Source organism: Typha latifolia, chromosome 6 (assembly GCF_019914945.1).
Source record: "Typha latifolia isolate L0001 chromosome 6, TyphaL0001v2, whole genome shotgun sequence".
In the NCBI taxonomy this organism is placed as follows: Eukaryota; Viridiplantae; Streptophyta; class Magnoliopsida; order Poales; family Typhaceae; genus Typha; species Typha latifolia.
Genome location: NC_133091.1, coordinates 3,849,715 through 3,865,273, shown reverse-complemented (window position 1 = coordinate 3,865,273; position 15,559 = coordinate 3,849,715). Strand labels below are relative to the sequence as shown.

The window sequence follows — 15,559 nt, the reverse complement described above, 5'->3', positions numbered from 1 at the left end:
TATCTTTGCCTAGTATGAAAGTCGCACATATGAAATCATGCATTACAATTCATCTTTCGGCAGTAATACAACTACAAGAGTTCAAGTACAAAGAGTCACCAATAACAATTCCCACAAACATGTTCAGATATGCCATGAATAATTTCAACTCTTAAGGAACTAATAATTCAAGGACTTGGAATAGAATGAGGAACCCTCTCTCTGTCTTTGTCTTGTCAGTTGTCATGGATTGACTACTGTCGGCTTGTAGTCGATAATGATAAACTTCTCTAGTGCAGCCAGGAATCGATTAGCAAATTCTACATGGGCTGGGTGTGCAACATACTTGGCAATTCCTTCCACACTTTCAAAAGTTGATTCAAAGACGTGCGTAAAGCCCTGATGAGCGTTCTCCATGCTCACATCCTCTCCCCTGCATATCATGAATATAATTGAGACAACATTTTTACACCATAAAGAAGATCTTTACGAGCCTAGCAAAGTTCCATAATAATGGGTACATTTTAAACAGAAGGTGCAATCTAATACTTTTCTCGATTATAAAAGGACTTTTAACCCAGTATAAGATAGTATTCCTCTAGTAAGGGTGTGTTTGGTATCTTTGGTTGTCTGAAGCTCACTTACATTAAAGTAACTCTCATGAAGGTCACTCTTTCTTTAAGTGATTTTCATACAGAGTTTCATTTGTTTGGTTGGAGTGGAACTTATTGAGTGAAGTCACGGACTTCTTTGGATGGAAAGTGATAATGTTTTTGGAAATTGGAACAGTCACATGACTCCTTCCCATGGACGGAAAGTGACAACGGTTTTGGAACCGTTGGAGAAGGCACTACTGCAGTAGGGTTGCTGGTGTCGCTCAAAAAGGTAGTAGTCTTAGAAGGAGGTCCGGAGGGCATAAAGTAAGAGGACCCAAAGAATTGGCTAGTCACAAGATGGGTACGTAGATGAACATAGAGAAGTGAAAGTGATTTTGTCTCCTTAGGAGATCGAAAAGGAGGAGATGGATCTATGTTTGGAAAGTGAGGAACTAACATTTAAACTTTAATTCATGCAATCAAACAGTGGAGTGGACCACTCCCATTAAAGTGATAACTTTCATTTTCCACTATCACACAACAAAATATGCCTGAAGTCACCAAAGTAAGGTATAAACATCAAGCCAAATTTATATTAGAATGAGGGCAATTTAGCTTGCATGCTATTGGACCAAAGTATATCAATGAGGGATGTGCCACCACCTGTTTTGTAATACAAGATGCTATTGAACATTCTTGATATGCATAAAGTTCCTGAATTATGTGGCCACAGGCACGGATAATGGTTCTAAAACTTGGTTCAGTAAGGCCTGCTTTGCTACTTAATAAGTCCTAGAGTTCATGCAAGTATCAACTGTGACACGTATGTGACAAGTAGAAGATCATAAATCTCTTCTTTGACATGCAAACATTAAAGTGGGAAGGATAAGATAATTCTGGCTAGAAACATAATTATAATTATTAGCCTTCTAAGCATCTTGAGGTCAACTATGTAGACGGCTATTCTTCAAGGTTGAGCCCCCAAACTAACCTATCATAGATCTACAAATGGTAGCAAACTATAGCAGACCTTCATCTATAAATTCGGATTAGTCAGTAGACAACATGAAGGAATTACACCAGCTAGCACTTGGTAGAATTTATTTTGTTTTCTTGAAATTCTCACTTAGCAGAAGTTACTTTCCTGTACTTCTTATATTTCATCAACTAATTCAAGTCTTTAAGAATGGTTTACATTGCAGCATGCTGCAAACTATAGCAGGCCCTGCTGGTCACCATGGCGGTGCAATTGGGAGGTGTCAGATAGTACTTTAGGCTCATATTGAATGTGTAACAATCATTAAAAATAAATAAATAAAAATTCAGGACATGCGTTTGACTGCCCACAATTAGTTGTGGTCGGCCACGCAAGCTAGTGTGCTTCTCTTCCCTTCCCCTCTCTCATACCCGTTATGAGAGAGGTGGAGCTCGTTGCAAGGAGTTCGCCGAGATCACAATTACTTTTATTATCGTGGTGCTTATAATAAGCATGCATTATAATGTTCATCATGGACTATACTTGCTTGGTTGTATTGCTCATCACCCTTTGATAGAATATTTTCAGATTTTAGGGAGGACAACACTGATATCGAGGAGTTGGTGTGATTTTTCTTCTAGTTATTTGTTTTCAAACTAATTAGATTGTAGCCTCGGCGTGAGCTTTGTTCTTTTAGTTATTAATTATGGACATATATCTGTGAATACTTGTTGTGGCTTATGGTGTTTATTTTGGTTTATACTTGGAGATTATTTATGGTATTTAGACTTCTTCTTTGCATATTTTATAAAATATTGATCAGTAGATCACATGAAAACCTCCATTCACATGAAGGCACATATATTTTGTGATAGCTATTTTAGTAAGCTTCTGCTGATCTACTCCGTCTACAAAATTGCTACAAATTGTTCATAATTAATGTACAGGAGACTAGTACTGCTTAATGGAAAACTTGGAAGATTGAGCATTTCTCTAAGACAACAATAATTAACTTTCATGATACCTGATGTCATGTAAGCTCATTGAATTGCATCAATCATGAAATTTCCTAAGATGAGTAACAACATGACAATGAGAAAAAGAAAGCCGATACGCGGATTGACATAAGTTGAGATGCTTTCCAAGCATAAAGGACTGCACGGCCCTTAATTTGGAGACAAAAGAACATTATAGACAGTAAGCTAAAGATCAGATCTGTACATTTCGCCAAACTTAAAAAAGGTAAAAGAAAAAAAAAATCCTACAGTTGTTCCATCCTTAAATGATAGACATTTCCAGTGACCATTTGATCTTATTCTTCTCGACAATGCAGATATACACCAATTCAATCAAAATAACCCTCTAAAATTCTCCAATTTTTCTCCAAGCTCCCTCCTCTCCCAACCTAGTAACATTTTTAACTTCTCTACCTAAACAATGTCAGAAATATTTCAACACGAGGAATCGATCGATTACTCCATTACCCAATATGGCACGTACGAATAATTCCAAAAATCCATCAAAGACCAGAAACAAATCCAAGTTACAAAAACAACAGATCTGTGCGAAAAAAGAGAAGTCTTGATAAGAAATGGATCGAAAAAACAAAGGTTGAGATCGGTCAGTACCAATGGAACGCCTTCATGGGTTCGATTAGGGAGACGAGATTGGCATAGCCCTGGATGAGCTCCTCCAACTTCTCGGGCGTGACGTCCTCCTTGAATCTGGCAAGCAACACATGCTTCACCAAACCCTTCGCCGCCTCCATTTCTCCCTCCTCTCCTTTCTCTGGTCCTCCTCTGGTCCTCCTAATCTTGTGAGCGAGAGTGGTGACTACTCTACTTATCACTACTGCTGTCTGTATTTTCTCAAATAAAAAAAATAAAAATAAAAAGCTGCTGAGGTCTGTAATTAATTATCAGATCTAATTAACATGGATATGGATTTTTTTTTTTTTGATGAATCTTAAAAAAGAAAAAATCAAATCTGTTTATTAATGCCTTAATCGGATCAAGCGAAATGAATAGGGCTACCGGCATGGCCCGACCCTAGCCCAAAATAGTAATATCCGATATGAGCCAAATTTTTTCGACCGAAAGGTCTGACCCGCAACGCCTACCCGCAGCTTAGCTAGTCAAGTCGGCTCACGAGCTCATTTATTTATTTTGTTTTCTTATTTAGTTCCGCATCAAAAGTTTGATATATTAAAAACTACTATATTAGTATTTTTTTATCAAAAATAATTATAATATTTTAGTAGCATAGTAATGTTGCTAAAATATTTTTGATATAAGGAGCACATACACCACAGCATGATCAGTGATTCAATGGGCTTTGAGCAGAGATAGGAAAAAAAAAATCTCACCATTGACTCTAAAAACTTACCTTTTAGAAACGGTCATTTTTATATTTTATATTCTAATAATTTTTTTCTACTCATATTTTACCCTTTACCTGATTTTGAATCGAATTGAATCTGGATGAATCAAATGGATGAGTTGATTCATGAATATTTGATGCATGCACGAATAATTAGTTTAATGTTGTTTAGTTAATGAATGAATTAGTGATTTTGAATGAAAATTTTATATTGATCTCTTATAAATTATATAATCTAAATTACTAAAAAAACATCCTATCAATTTTAAATCCGACAAAACTAAATGGATCCAAACAACTTCACCAGCTATCAGCATTGCAGATAATCTCTGACTCTCAGAGTGGAAACAGAAATGGGAGAATGGAATCAACTGTCATACCCCACAATTGTATACATTCATACATCAAGTTGCAATTTTCTTTGTTATGTTTCATTTCACCAACATAAGAATTGCATCAGTTCATAGTAGCACTTCAACCGGCATTTACTAGATCATCAATTATATAAATGGTAGACCAGCAACATCAGAAAGGGAGCGAAGATAAATTAAAGCCTCATTTAAATGAACTAATATACAGGGAATACAAGTGATCACTCTAAGATGTCCAAATTCATAAACTACTAAATGAAGTGTTTTAAGATTACAATATTTTTAAAAAGAGAGGCTACAGTGATGGAGAAAATGTAATGCCAACGCTGATTAGCATCATATAACTTGTTAAAATTGGAAAATTACAGTGCAATAGTCCGAGGTTTGACCCCAATTTTCTTCCATGAAACACTAGGCATTATTTGGGCCATGTCAACTCGGTCCTTAAATTCGATGGCAAAGTTGAGCAGTGAGTCAAGAAGCGAATCAGAGAGCAAGTGCGGGACAAGGCCGAGCTCAATGAGTTTCGTGTGCTTCGCATTGTAATAGTGTTCTTCTGCTTCCACTCGCGGGTTTGGCACTGACATTGTATGTACATCCAACCCAAGCTTCTTGCCAGCTTTTGTAACCAGATTTGCAAGGTCATTGACGGAGAACTGCTCAGTGAACTGGTTAAAGACCCTGAACTCACCTTGTTTAGCTGGATTTGCAATTGCAAGCTCAACACACTGCACTGTGTCCCTGATATCTAGGTATCCTCGGGTCTGAGAAATTATTGAGTAATAAGAAAGTGACTTAATTGGCCACCAAACGGATAAATATGAATCCAAATTGCATTTAACAAGAATAAGAAGGTAAGCTGACTTGTGTATGGTTAGAAGACTATACCTGACCTCCCTTCCCATACACCGTCAGTGGGTGTCCAACAGCCGCCTGTACACAAAATCTATTCAGTGCAGTCCCAAAAACACCATCGTAATCGAACCTGTTGCATAGCTCTTCATGCATCTCAGTTTCATCTGTCCTGACTCCATAAACCACTCCTTGGTTTAAGTCTGTGGCTCTTATTCCCCACGCCTTGCAAGTAAATGCAATGTTGTGAGAGTCATGCACCTTACTTAAGTGGTAGAAAGAGCTTGCTTGCTTTGGATAAGGCAGTGTATCTGTTCTTCCATTGTGAGTAATAGTTATGTATCCCTCTTCAATATCAATATTTGGAGTTCCATACTCTCCCATCGTCCCAAGTTTAACCAAGTGGCACTCTTCATTGAACTCCTTTATGGCGAAGAGAACATTAAGAGTTCCAATGACGTTATTATGCTGTGTGAAGACAGCTCTTGACCGATCTATCATGGAGTAAGGTGCAGATCGTTGCTCACCAAAGTGAATGACAGAATCAGGCTCAAAGGATTTAAAGGCTTCAAAAAGGAACTCAAAATCACAGATATCACCAACATAGAGCTGGATTACTTTGCCAGTCAAAGATTTCCAACGTCGTAGGCGATTTTGGATAGATGATATTGGAGTAAGGGAATCAAGGCCAAGTTGGTGATCAAAAAGTCGGCGGACAAGGCTATCAACAATGGCAACCTCATAGCCTTTGTTGGAAAGATGGAGGGCTGTAGCCCAACCACAATAACCATCTCCACCAATGACCATAACTCTTTTGGGTTTGGAAGATGGTTCAGGGGAAATTTGGTCACTTCCAGAGTAGGTTTTGCTTCCAATTCCTTGGCTAACAGTAGCAGTAGCATAAACAATGGATGACGTCAGTGATCTCTTCCTACACGACCTGAGGACCATATCAGGAGATCTAGAGGATCGGAAAGTGATGGAACTTTGGCAGATGGGTGAACACTGGTTCAGTCGCTTGAAGTGAATTTTAGTGGCCGGTGACAAATTGGAAGTACAATAAGCAGAGAGCAAGTGAGCCATCCTTAATGCTGTCTTTTTTTCGCTAGTGTTCAGTTGATTTGAACCTTCAAAATCAGAATACACCAAGTCAGAACTTCAGAGAAAAACAAATTTTAATAATTCAGGATATCAAATTTCTTTTCAAAAAACCCTGAAATGTAGGCCATATTATTCTAGGTAACATATACTCCACACAATGAGCAAGATTATGAACAAGGATGAAGTATCAAGGCCCTGCTGAAATGGAATTGTAAGATATTTTGAAAGAGAAATCAACTACTGCATCAAAGCATCTGGAAGAAAGTACAACCGCAAGGACAACAGAAGAAGCAACATCTATAAAAATATATAGCCTGCTACATATCCAAAACAAATCATCCTATAGAAAAGGTTCCCTTTGTAACTGTTCGTGACGAAAACATAAGCTCAACAATGAGAATACATGTTCTCCAGATCATTCTCGAGAAGGTAAGATTAAAACCATACAGACACCAAAACGTGTCATTCTTTCTATATAGGATTTTCAGAGAAACGATAGTTAGAGTAGGAGGACAGAATATGACATACTAAAAAAATTAAAAATTAAAACCTTTCTTGATTAGTATAGCCTTGTCACTATTCAATGCCAAATCTAAAAATTATTCCAATGCAAATGAATAAACTAATTGATTGGATCTGAGCATGGTTCATATCTTGTTTCAAGAACATTCTATGAATCAGGATAAACACAGGACATATTTTTTATCTGAAATCTAATGGATACCACTCTGTCTGATTCATATCATTAATGCAGATTAAGTATTATAAGATTGTGCATAACTGCATACTAAAGTAAGAGACCTGCATCACTTTGTCAAAAGGGGGCTGCAGAAACCTGCAGTTGAAAATGGTACAAGTTGATTGACGTTGTCAGCCAATTTGATTCAAGTATTCAACCTTATTTCATGTAAAAAGTGGAAGTCCAGGGTAACCTCTTCTACTCAATGCGCCCTAAAAGTACAGTCACAATCTTACAGGCTCTCATGCAGATAATAGATTTGCTTCAATTTGCATGTAATCTATAGAAAGCATTATCAATGCTTGGCAGCAACTAATAAATAGTTTCTTCGTCTATTGTGGACTACATTAATCCAAGATAAAGGAAAATTGACTTCTTTTAATAAAATAAAGATTAAGAGAATAATTGAGAAAAAGATCAGATGATCTACTACTTCATCTAGCTTTATCTGATGATCCTCTGCTATGGGGGATGAGGAGATCAAGTACTGCAAGAGATCAATTGATCAATAGAAACAACTTCTGCAGCATAAAATCAGTAAACTAGAAGGATGCATGTCAATTGCTGGGACACTACTTGTAATCATATATCAGATAATAGAGGGGAACCTCAGATAACAAATGCATGAATTGAACTTTAGAATGCATAGGTAATAGCTGAATACTATTTATACCTATCTTTGATCAGCAAATGAGAAAACTTTTGCCATATTTAGGGTTGCAAAATAGGTTTTACAGCATAATTTCACCAGTTAACTAGACTATCCTAAACTCCATCCACATGTGTTTGACAAAAGAAAAGAAAGATCTACAGCTCACAACAGTGGAATGAGCATTGACCACTGCGTATCTTCTTCATTAATCCCATCTATCCATCTACGTATCCTCTCCACATGCTCAAATAGGAATTCCCATACAGAATAGACATGCACCAAGGTCGAGAAATCAAGGACACAAACCACTATGACGAAATTTCTGAAGAGGGGTAGATTTAACATCTGAAAATTTACACGAAATCAGCACGTACCCGAAATAAAAAGAGCAAACTTTAAATTTAAAGCGCAGTCTATTTTCCCTGAAACTACCGCTATCTCCTGAATTTAAAGAAGAAAGGGAAGGAAACGCACTTCTCCAATTGGGTATGGAAGCAAGAAGCAAGAAGCTCAGATGATGGTGGATGACTCAGTAGTTGGGCTGCTTGAGTTCTGCCATGAGAGAGGAGAATGGGCGAAGAAAATAGAGAGGGCTAGCTAGAGCCATATAGGATACGATATCCGAATCCTAAGAATATGCCAAATACCATAACATAACAGGCCGACAAGAACCTAACACACTGAATCACTTTGGAGATCCAAAAGCATATCTCTTGACGACACGTGTTACGCTGGTCATGGGCCGACTTTTTGACCAAACTAGCCCTCTTTTATATTTTGTTTAACTTAATACTAAAATGGGTCCGTGAGACTATAGCGCTAGGTAAAACGTTGACTTTAAATAAAAATAGAGAAAAGTAATGTAGAGCTTATCGGTATTTTACTGATAGTAAAACAAAAACCTTTTTGCTATTTAGCTTTGGATATGGTTTTATTTTTATAAAAAAAAAAAGTTTGGAAAAGAGACTACTTTGATTATAAAAATTAAAAATTAAAAATTATAAAAATAATCCTCTTTCTTCTCCTCCGCCGCCGTGTACCTCCATTGCTTGGACCTGCGCCGAGGTTGTGAAACGACACAAATAGTGACCTTATCGAGCTCAGCCTCTCTATTCAAATTTGAATTGATTAAATTTAATTTGAGCTTATTTCGAGCCGCCGCTTGATAAACAGATTAAGTCTATGCACAAAGAGATCGGCTCGCAAATTTCTCTAAAGAACTGGTTCAAAAACTTCTACCACTCGCATTTTTCCAACCAAAAAAAAAAGAAAAGGAAAAAAGAAACCATCCTCTGGTATCCCACATTTGCACTGTCCAACACCTGCGATCTTGCAAATTATCTCAAAAAGAGAGAATATAAAGAAAAAAAAATTTCTCAACATCTAAGATTTCACAAAAAAGATGCTTGGTAATTCATTACTGCTATTTAACATGAGTTGCCTCTTGCTCAGCTACAGGAGTAGCAATGATTGATGATGAACACAAAACAAATAGAACCAAAGATATTTGAAACAAGCCTATTAATTTATTTACATCTTTCTTTTAGTACATATTCCAAAAATATTGACCAGTTACTTTACCACTGTGCACACTAGTATGAGATGGGAGCATTAACTAGTTCTCAGCTTGTTGGCCGCTATAAAATTTAGTATCAGTGCATCACTAAGGCTCCTTTCACAGCACCGCCGCAGCATAGAAAATTCCTTCTTCAATTTTACCTACAACAGAACAGATTTTTAGGTCTACTTGAACAAGGAAAGATACAGAATAATTTACTGGAAAAAAAAAAGAAATCATCTCAAAAACAATTCTACAAGTGAGATGAGGAATCTGTGTTCTACCTCCAGTTGCACGCTTGAGGTCTCAAAATACAATTCAGCTAGCATTGGCCATTGTTTTTTATTTGACAACTGTTAATGCTCAAAATCTTTCAAGTAAATATAAGCATGTGAGTTTGTTAGGGAGGGAGCAGCTGATGATGAATACACTAAATTGCGGAACTTTTGGGATGGGAACACATGAAATATGTCTACCTTTGACTTTTTTAGTACAGACATTCTATCAGGACTTTCTTCTGAAGTGTGTTGACAAAAAAAGGTAAGTCATGGAATCTCTAACCATGATCCATGGAATACCACAAGAAGGCATACAAAACTCAACATGTCATCGAGCCCATGAGGTAGAATACTATATCAGAGAGAGATTACACTAATTAAGCAGTGACGGGCATATAAGATTTTCAAATCTAGATTAAGGATGACCAGCACAGACATGCAGCCAGCCGTACATAAGCACATTCATTCCGAAACACATTTCTGCAGCCAATGCATATGTTCTAAAAATACTAAAATGTGATGTAGGCAATGCAAAACAAAAGAAAATGTGGGGAACCACACTTAAGCTTTATTATTACATTACTCAGCTGCCACCTATTTGACAAGGATAGGTCAATTCCTAAAAACACATATAAACCATAGAAAGGAGCAAAGAAAAGGCATTTCTGAGTGAAATATCCAAATGATCACTGCATATGAAAATAGATATAGGATATGGAAAAGTAATTAGTAATTCCAGGAGCCATATTGCACAGTTTGCACGAAAACTGGGTCTAGAGAATAAGCCAACTCAGAAGAAAATAGAGAAGGGACATAAATAATACAGAAGCACATGCCCATACACAAAAGCTTCAAAGAGCCTACTACCTTCTTTGATCCTGTTTGCTTGGTTTGGTGTTCTCTTTGCTTCAACATGAAAACAATAATCAACGTACAATTTATCCCTAAAATAGGAAAATGATACATAATAAGACCGACCATTATAATGAATAAAAAACAATAAATGAAATTGATAGCTGAGAGCAAAAGCAGCTTGTGAGATTCTATGATTCTATCTGATGAAAAGTTGAAATTTCTCTGCTGCAACTACAATATCATATTAAAAATAATCAAAACAGTATTGGATCTATTTCCCTTCAACGGTATAACTCTCAGCAGGTGGGAGAGCTGCATTTGTTACAAATAATTAGGCTATCTCAAACATTAAATCCCTATACTGTCGTGATCCTTAGAGATAACAATAATATTTAACCAATTGGTAGTCTTGTAACCAATTATCTTGTAACTAATTATGATAATAAAGATCTCTCATGAAATAGAAGTTAACGGAAATTCCAGAAACAGATGGTTCAAAGTTGTAAACTACTTGATCAAAATTTTGAGATATAAGATTTGGGGGCACCAGAGATCTTTCCTGAAAAATGAGATAAGATAAAGGATATTAGATCAAAGTATCCTCTAAGATGAACTTGAAGTAAATAGTTCAAATCCATCCGGAAAAAAAAATAGAGGGGCGCTAAAATAAGAGAGATCAAGAAAGTCATGTGCTTCTAGCTTGTCTATAGGAAATCTAAGGAGCCAACAATAAAAAAACGAACTGAATCCCAACACTTGAAAATACTGTAATTAGAAAAGCTCAAACTTCCAGATAATAGATAGAAGTTAAGTAGCATGAACTGCTACTGGTCCAAAACATACTTCAACATGGCTTACCAAAGAAATAACATGTCATGAAAACCTACTTGTTTGTATTTTCATTTTGAGCACATGCCATGAAAACCTACTAGGTGAAAGACCTACCCTTTCTGTCACTGAGATGACTACGTACATGCCAGAATAAGTAAAAGGTGAATCATCATGTTCTTCTAGATGAATCTTGGTTACCAGCTCCATGCCAATAGATATAAGGAGGAGGACTATACAATGACCACGGCCCTGGATCAGATCCCACCTTGCAAAAAAGACAGAAAGGATACAGGTTAATAATGAGTCAAGTAACAAGCCTTAAGATTCAGTTTTGCATAAATAGCCCTGAAAAATCAATTTACCTGGACTGAGTAGCTTTCTTGTGTTGCAAATTGGGCCATAGGAACTCCCACATTGGCCTGGTTCTCTAGCACCTAAGAGAAATATTTTTGTATGAGTTGAATGAAGTATAAACCATGGATGCAGCAAAAGGAAAATATTTGACAGATATTTAAAGGTGACTAGAATTGAAATTATGCAGATAAACATACATGTAGGTTGGTATTTTTACTGGTGATGCTTGTGTCATTGTCCCTTCTCTTCTTCAGTTTGTCTGAAGATCTTTCCCTCTGGTTAATAAATCTTTTGTTATGTGGACCTCTAGGATGGGCTCGTGGGGGTTCCAAGATCTTGGTGGCAGAAGCCAAACCAAGTGCATCAGTTTGCAGATCTACACTTGGCGATATGCATATATTACTTGCTATAAGGGTGTTAGGAAGGCTATCATCATCTACTGTCCTATCCCCACGGGAGACCTCATACTTTAAAACCTTGTCCCTAGCCTCTTTCATTGCCATAATAGCATACTCTTTTAGATCGTGGTCAATTATTCCAACCTCTGCAATGTCCAAAAGGTATTGCTGGCCCTGAGTTATAAGTTCATCATAACTCCCCATTTCACGTGCAAGTGTCATCTGCGGGATGGATGTGAAAGCATGCAATCTTTTGAAATCCTTCCTCCAGCGGGATAGTACATATTTAGATGGCAATACCATTACAAATTCTTGTCGAAGAACACATAAGGCATGCCCGCACAATATACCTCTAAATTCAAAAGAGCGACAAATACACCAGACCTCATGCTCAGCCGAATTGTAGATAACTTTATAATCAAGCTGCTTGTTGTCTGTAAGCTCGGTCACCATGTATGTCACAATAGGTCCATTCCTTTCAACTCTTGTACATATACACTGGATCAAGTGCCTAACCTCGTCTTGGAACTTCTGAAACATGTTAATAGTATATAACTTTGCAATTTGTTTCTCAAATTCAAATCCAGATATCAGCTGAGGTGATGTGTGGAAAGAACGGAAATCCTCTTGGCCCTCTTTCTCCCACTTATCTCTCAAAACACCACCATATTGTTCGACAAACTTCTTAAGTGATGTCTTAGAAGTCACATAACCATCAAAGAAAGCACTCACGTTTTCACTTTGCTGTGTGGAACACATGCCAGCCCAAAACATGTCCTTTATGTAAACAGGAACCCATTGCTTTCTATCTTCATACAAGGAACAGAACCAATCATTATCCTGAAGATGGTACTTTTCTATCATTTCCTCCCATTCCATCTCAAATTCATTAACAGTCACTGAATTGTATACAGATTTACTTAGTTTACCAGTTATATCCTCCTTTGCTGGCATTTTCCTGAGTTTTTCAGTTACCCTCTTCATGATACTCCAAAGACAAAAGCGATGGCGAGCATTTGGAAACACCTCAGCAACTGCTGTTCGTATCGATTCATCTTGATCAGTGATTATAGCATTTGGAGGCTTGTCATTCATGCAATTTAACCACCTACTAAAGATCCAAATGTAAGACTCTGTAGTCTCATTTGCAAGAAGACCGCAACCTAACAAGATAGATTGCCCATGGTGGTTAACTCCAATAAAAAGAACCAAAGGCATATTGTATTTGCTCGTCATGTAAGATGTATCAAAAGAAATAACATCACTAAAATATTGATAAGAAGCTCGAGATCTAGCATCAGCCCAAAAGACATTCATAAGAAGGCCATTTTCATCCATATCCCAACTATAAAAGAAGCTTGGATTTTGCAATTGCATGGTCTCGAAGTACTTCACAAGAGCCTGGGCATCTCCTTCTCCAAGTCTAAGCTTTCTTGTTTGATCTACAAGATTTCTAAAATATTTCTGATTGGATGTTGAACTTTTATTTTCAGCTGCCTGAGAGATGACCGCATTGAGGGGTTCAGCAAGAAGTGTGCCACCCTGATCATTGATATGAAGTTGCATTTTGATTGAAATAGGCAACTCTCTGAAGCATTTCATGAATCTAACCCTATCAGGATCGAGGGGATGATTGTGCTTCAATATCACATAATCTACAACCCAAGCATCCCGTAAAGAAGGATCTTTTATAACCATCATAGCTCGGCATCCACATTTTACTATAGGTCTCCTTCTACACTTGATGAGTGCTTTTTTCACTCTTGGATTCCCCTCCTTACAGCAAGTAAATGTTTGGCGGTATTTCTTTCCATGCATGCTATGACTTGTCCTTCGTGTAACCCCAAAGCCTGTCCGGTAACCATAGGCCGTATAGAACAGGAAAGCCTCTTCAACATTCTTAAATCTCATTCCTACCTTTGGAATAAGTGCATCCTCTGCAGCAAGTACAGAATCTTCATGCATGTCTGCCGCAACTTCGTTCTCAGTAGCACATTGCTTCTCTGCAGAACATTCTTCACTGGAATCGGCAGTTTGCTCCTCCACAGGCTCTATGCCAGATGAGCTCTGGAATTGACAGGGATTCTTTTTAAACTTAAAACCACATTGATATTCACAAAAGAGCAAAGAATAAAACAACAGTTTATTAAATTAAAACATTAAACTCAATCTAAGTCATCCAGTAAAGTACCAAGAAACCAGGTGACTAGAAGCTCATGAGAGAAACTAATTGATTGCGCATAACTGCAAGTGTAAATCAGCAGAAAACTGAGCTTAAGGTAATTTTATACAAGAAGAGCAAGAGAGATGGAGAGTTAAATAGAAGCTCTTTGTCTCATGGAAAGCCAATTCACCATGTCCCAATATCTTCCACTTCCTCAATTTTTTTTAAAAAAAAAACACAAACCCCACCGAACAGATATGGAAGAAGATCAAATTAAAGATAAAAAAATAAAATAAAAAACTAGTACCCTTTTGTTTTCAACATTTTTGCAGCCAATATAACTTTCTCTCCATTCTCTCATTTCTCTTGGGATTCTCCTCAAATTTCAGTTAATAACAAAGGGATCCAGATTGTAGGATTGAAACTGTGCGACATTTCTTAATAAATTACAAAGACAAAAGCAGCAAAAGAGAACATATAAAATTCGAGAAAAGGAACCTCTTTTAGCTGCTCGTCGGCTTGGGTGCTGACGCCTTCCAAGGACTCGTCCTCTTCTTCCTCGCCGTGTCCAACTTCTCCGATGCCGACTCCCGCTTCCGGCGGATCCTGCGGTGTTCGGGAATTCGCAGCTGCTCTCTCGCGATGTTTGGGATGGGAATCCGGCTCGATCACCGCCATTCCCGCCTTCTAGGGTGGAAGAGTTATGAAATTGATCTGATTTCGACGAAATTAAGCTCAAATCGTACCGTTCGAATCGACAGAAATCAGGGTTTCTGAGAAGATCCACGTTCCCACAGATCGAACGGGAAAACCAGAGGGAAATCGAGGGTTTTTCTTTCGTTGTAAGGATTTCTAGGGTTTTGGGTAAAGCTTCGGGTGAGCGAGCGGAAGACTCTAGTTGGACCCAACAACTACCCCACAATGTTACGATCTTGCGAGGTGTTTGGCTACCAAAACAACTGCCCCAATATGCAAGACAAGAAACATATTAAATTTGAAATTCAAGTTTGAAAATTTGAAATTTAGGAATTCAATCAAAAAGTTCGCCAGTGTTATAAAACGAGCCGCCAATATACTAAAGCACAAGATTATTGTTCTGATTTAAGTTCTTCCTTTCTTCTCACCTCTATATCCCGGATTACAAAAAGATAACCAAAAGGATTATACGTTACCACCGTTGAACAAAATAAAAATTATAATCATGGTGTAATCTAAATAAATATCACTAAAAAGTTACAAAGATGTGGGGATTATCCAAGGTGATCATCCACCTATATTACAACAATACAATAGCTTGGCTTTTATTAGGTAAAAGGAGTTCCTTATACATTGATTTTTTTTTTTTAACTTCGGATTAAATTTCAAGTAGTGTTGTGGGTGTTTAATAATTTTCTTTTAAATGCTACTGAGGAAAATGTCCATTATACATTGAAATGGGATGGATATTAGTGAAAGTTAAAAGTAGAATTAATTACA

At 37.3% G+C, this 15,559-nt stretch overlaps 3 protein-coding genes across 5 annotated transcripts; all 3 read right to left on the bottom strand.

The window, feature by feature from the left end:
* Positions 1–28: 28 nt before the first annotated feature.
* LOC140790109 (stress-response A/B barrel domain-containing protein HS1) lies at positions 29–3,386 on the bottom strand. Its single transcript, XM_073140039.1, has 2 exons — positions 3,180–3,386; positions 29–412 (listed from the first exon to the last, which is right to left on the bottom strand). The coding sequence occupies exons 1-2, from the start codon at positions 3,317–3,319 to the stop codon at positions 223–225; spliced, it is 330 nt and encodes a 109-aa protein (XP_072996140.1). The 5' UTR covers positions 3,320–3,386; the 3' UTR covers positions 29–222.
* Positions 3,387–4,473: 1,087 nt separating this feature from the next.
* On the bottom strand, positions 4,474–8,311 carry LOC140790416 (UDP-sulfoquinovose synthase, chloroplastic). 2 transcript variants are annotated; one of them, XM_073140490.1, is made up of 3 exons: positions 8,120–8,311; positions 5,190–6,280; positions 4,474–5,065 (listed from the first exon to the last, which is right to left on the bottom strand). In XM_073140490.1, exons 2-3 carry the CDS (start codon positions 6,234–6,236, stop codon positions 4,664–4,666), a joined length of 1,449 nt encoding a protein of 482 aa, XP_072996591.1. In that variant the 5' UTR covers positions 6,237–6,280; positions 8,120–8,311; the 3' UTR covers positions 4,474–4,663. The 2 variants fall into 2 exon arrangements, with proteins under 2 accessions (XP_072996591.1, XP_072996592.1); XM_073140491.1 differs by having other exon boundaries at positions 8,020–8,145.
* Positions 8,312–9,034: 723 nt separating this feature from the next.
* On the bottom strand, positions 9,035–15,026 carry LOC140791264 (protein FAR1-RELATED SEQUENCE 6-like). Of its 2 annotated transcripts, XM_073141736.1 has the most exons (6): positions 14,582–15,026; positions 11,719–13,986; positions 11,530–11,601; positions 11,282–11,432; positions 10,349–10,425; positions 9,035–9,364 (listed from the first exon to the last, which is right to left on the bottom strand). In XM_073141736.1, the coding sequence occupies exons 1-4, from the start codon at positions 14,759–14,761 to the stop codon at positions 11,337–11,339; spliced, it is 2,616 nt and encodes an 871-aa protein (XP_072997837.1). In that variant the 5' UTR covers positions 14,762–15,026; the 3' UTR covers positions 9,035–9,364; positions 10,349–10,425; positions 11,282–11,336. The 2 variants fall into 2 exon arrangements, with proteins under 2 accessions (XP_072997837.1, XP_072997838.1); XM_073141737.1 differs by lacking the exon at positions 10,349–10,425.
* Positions 15,027–15,559: the final 533 nt, after the last annotated feature.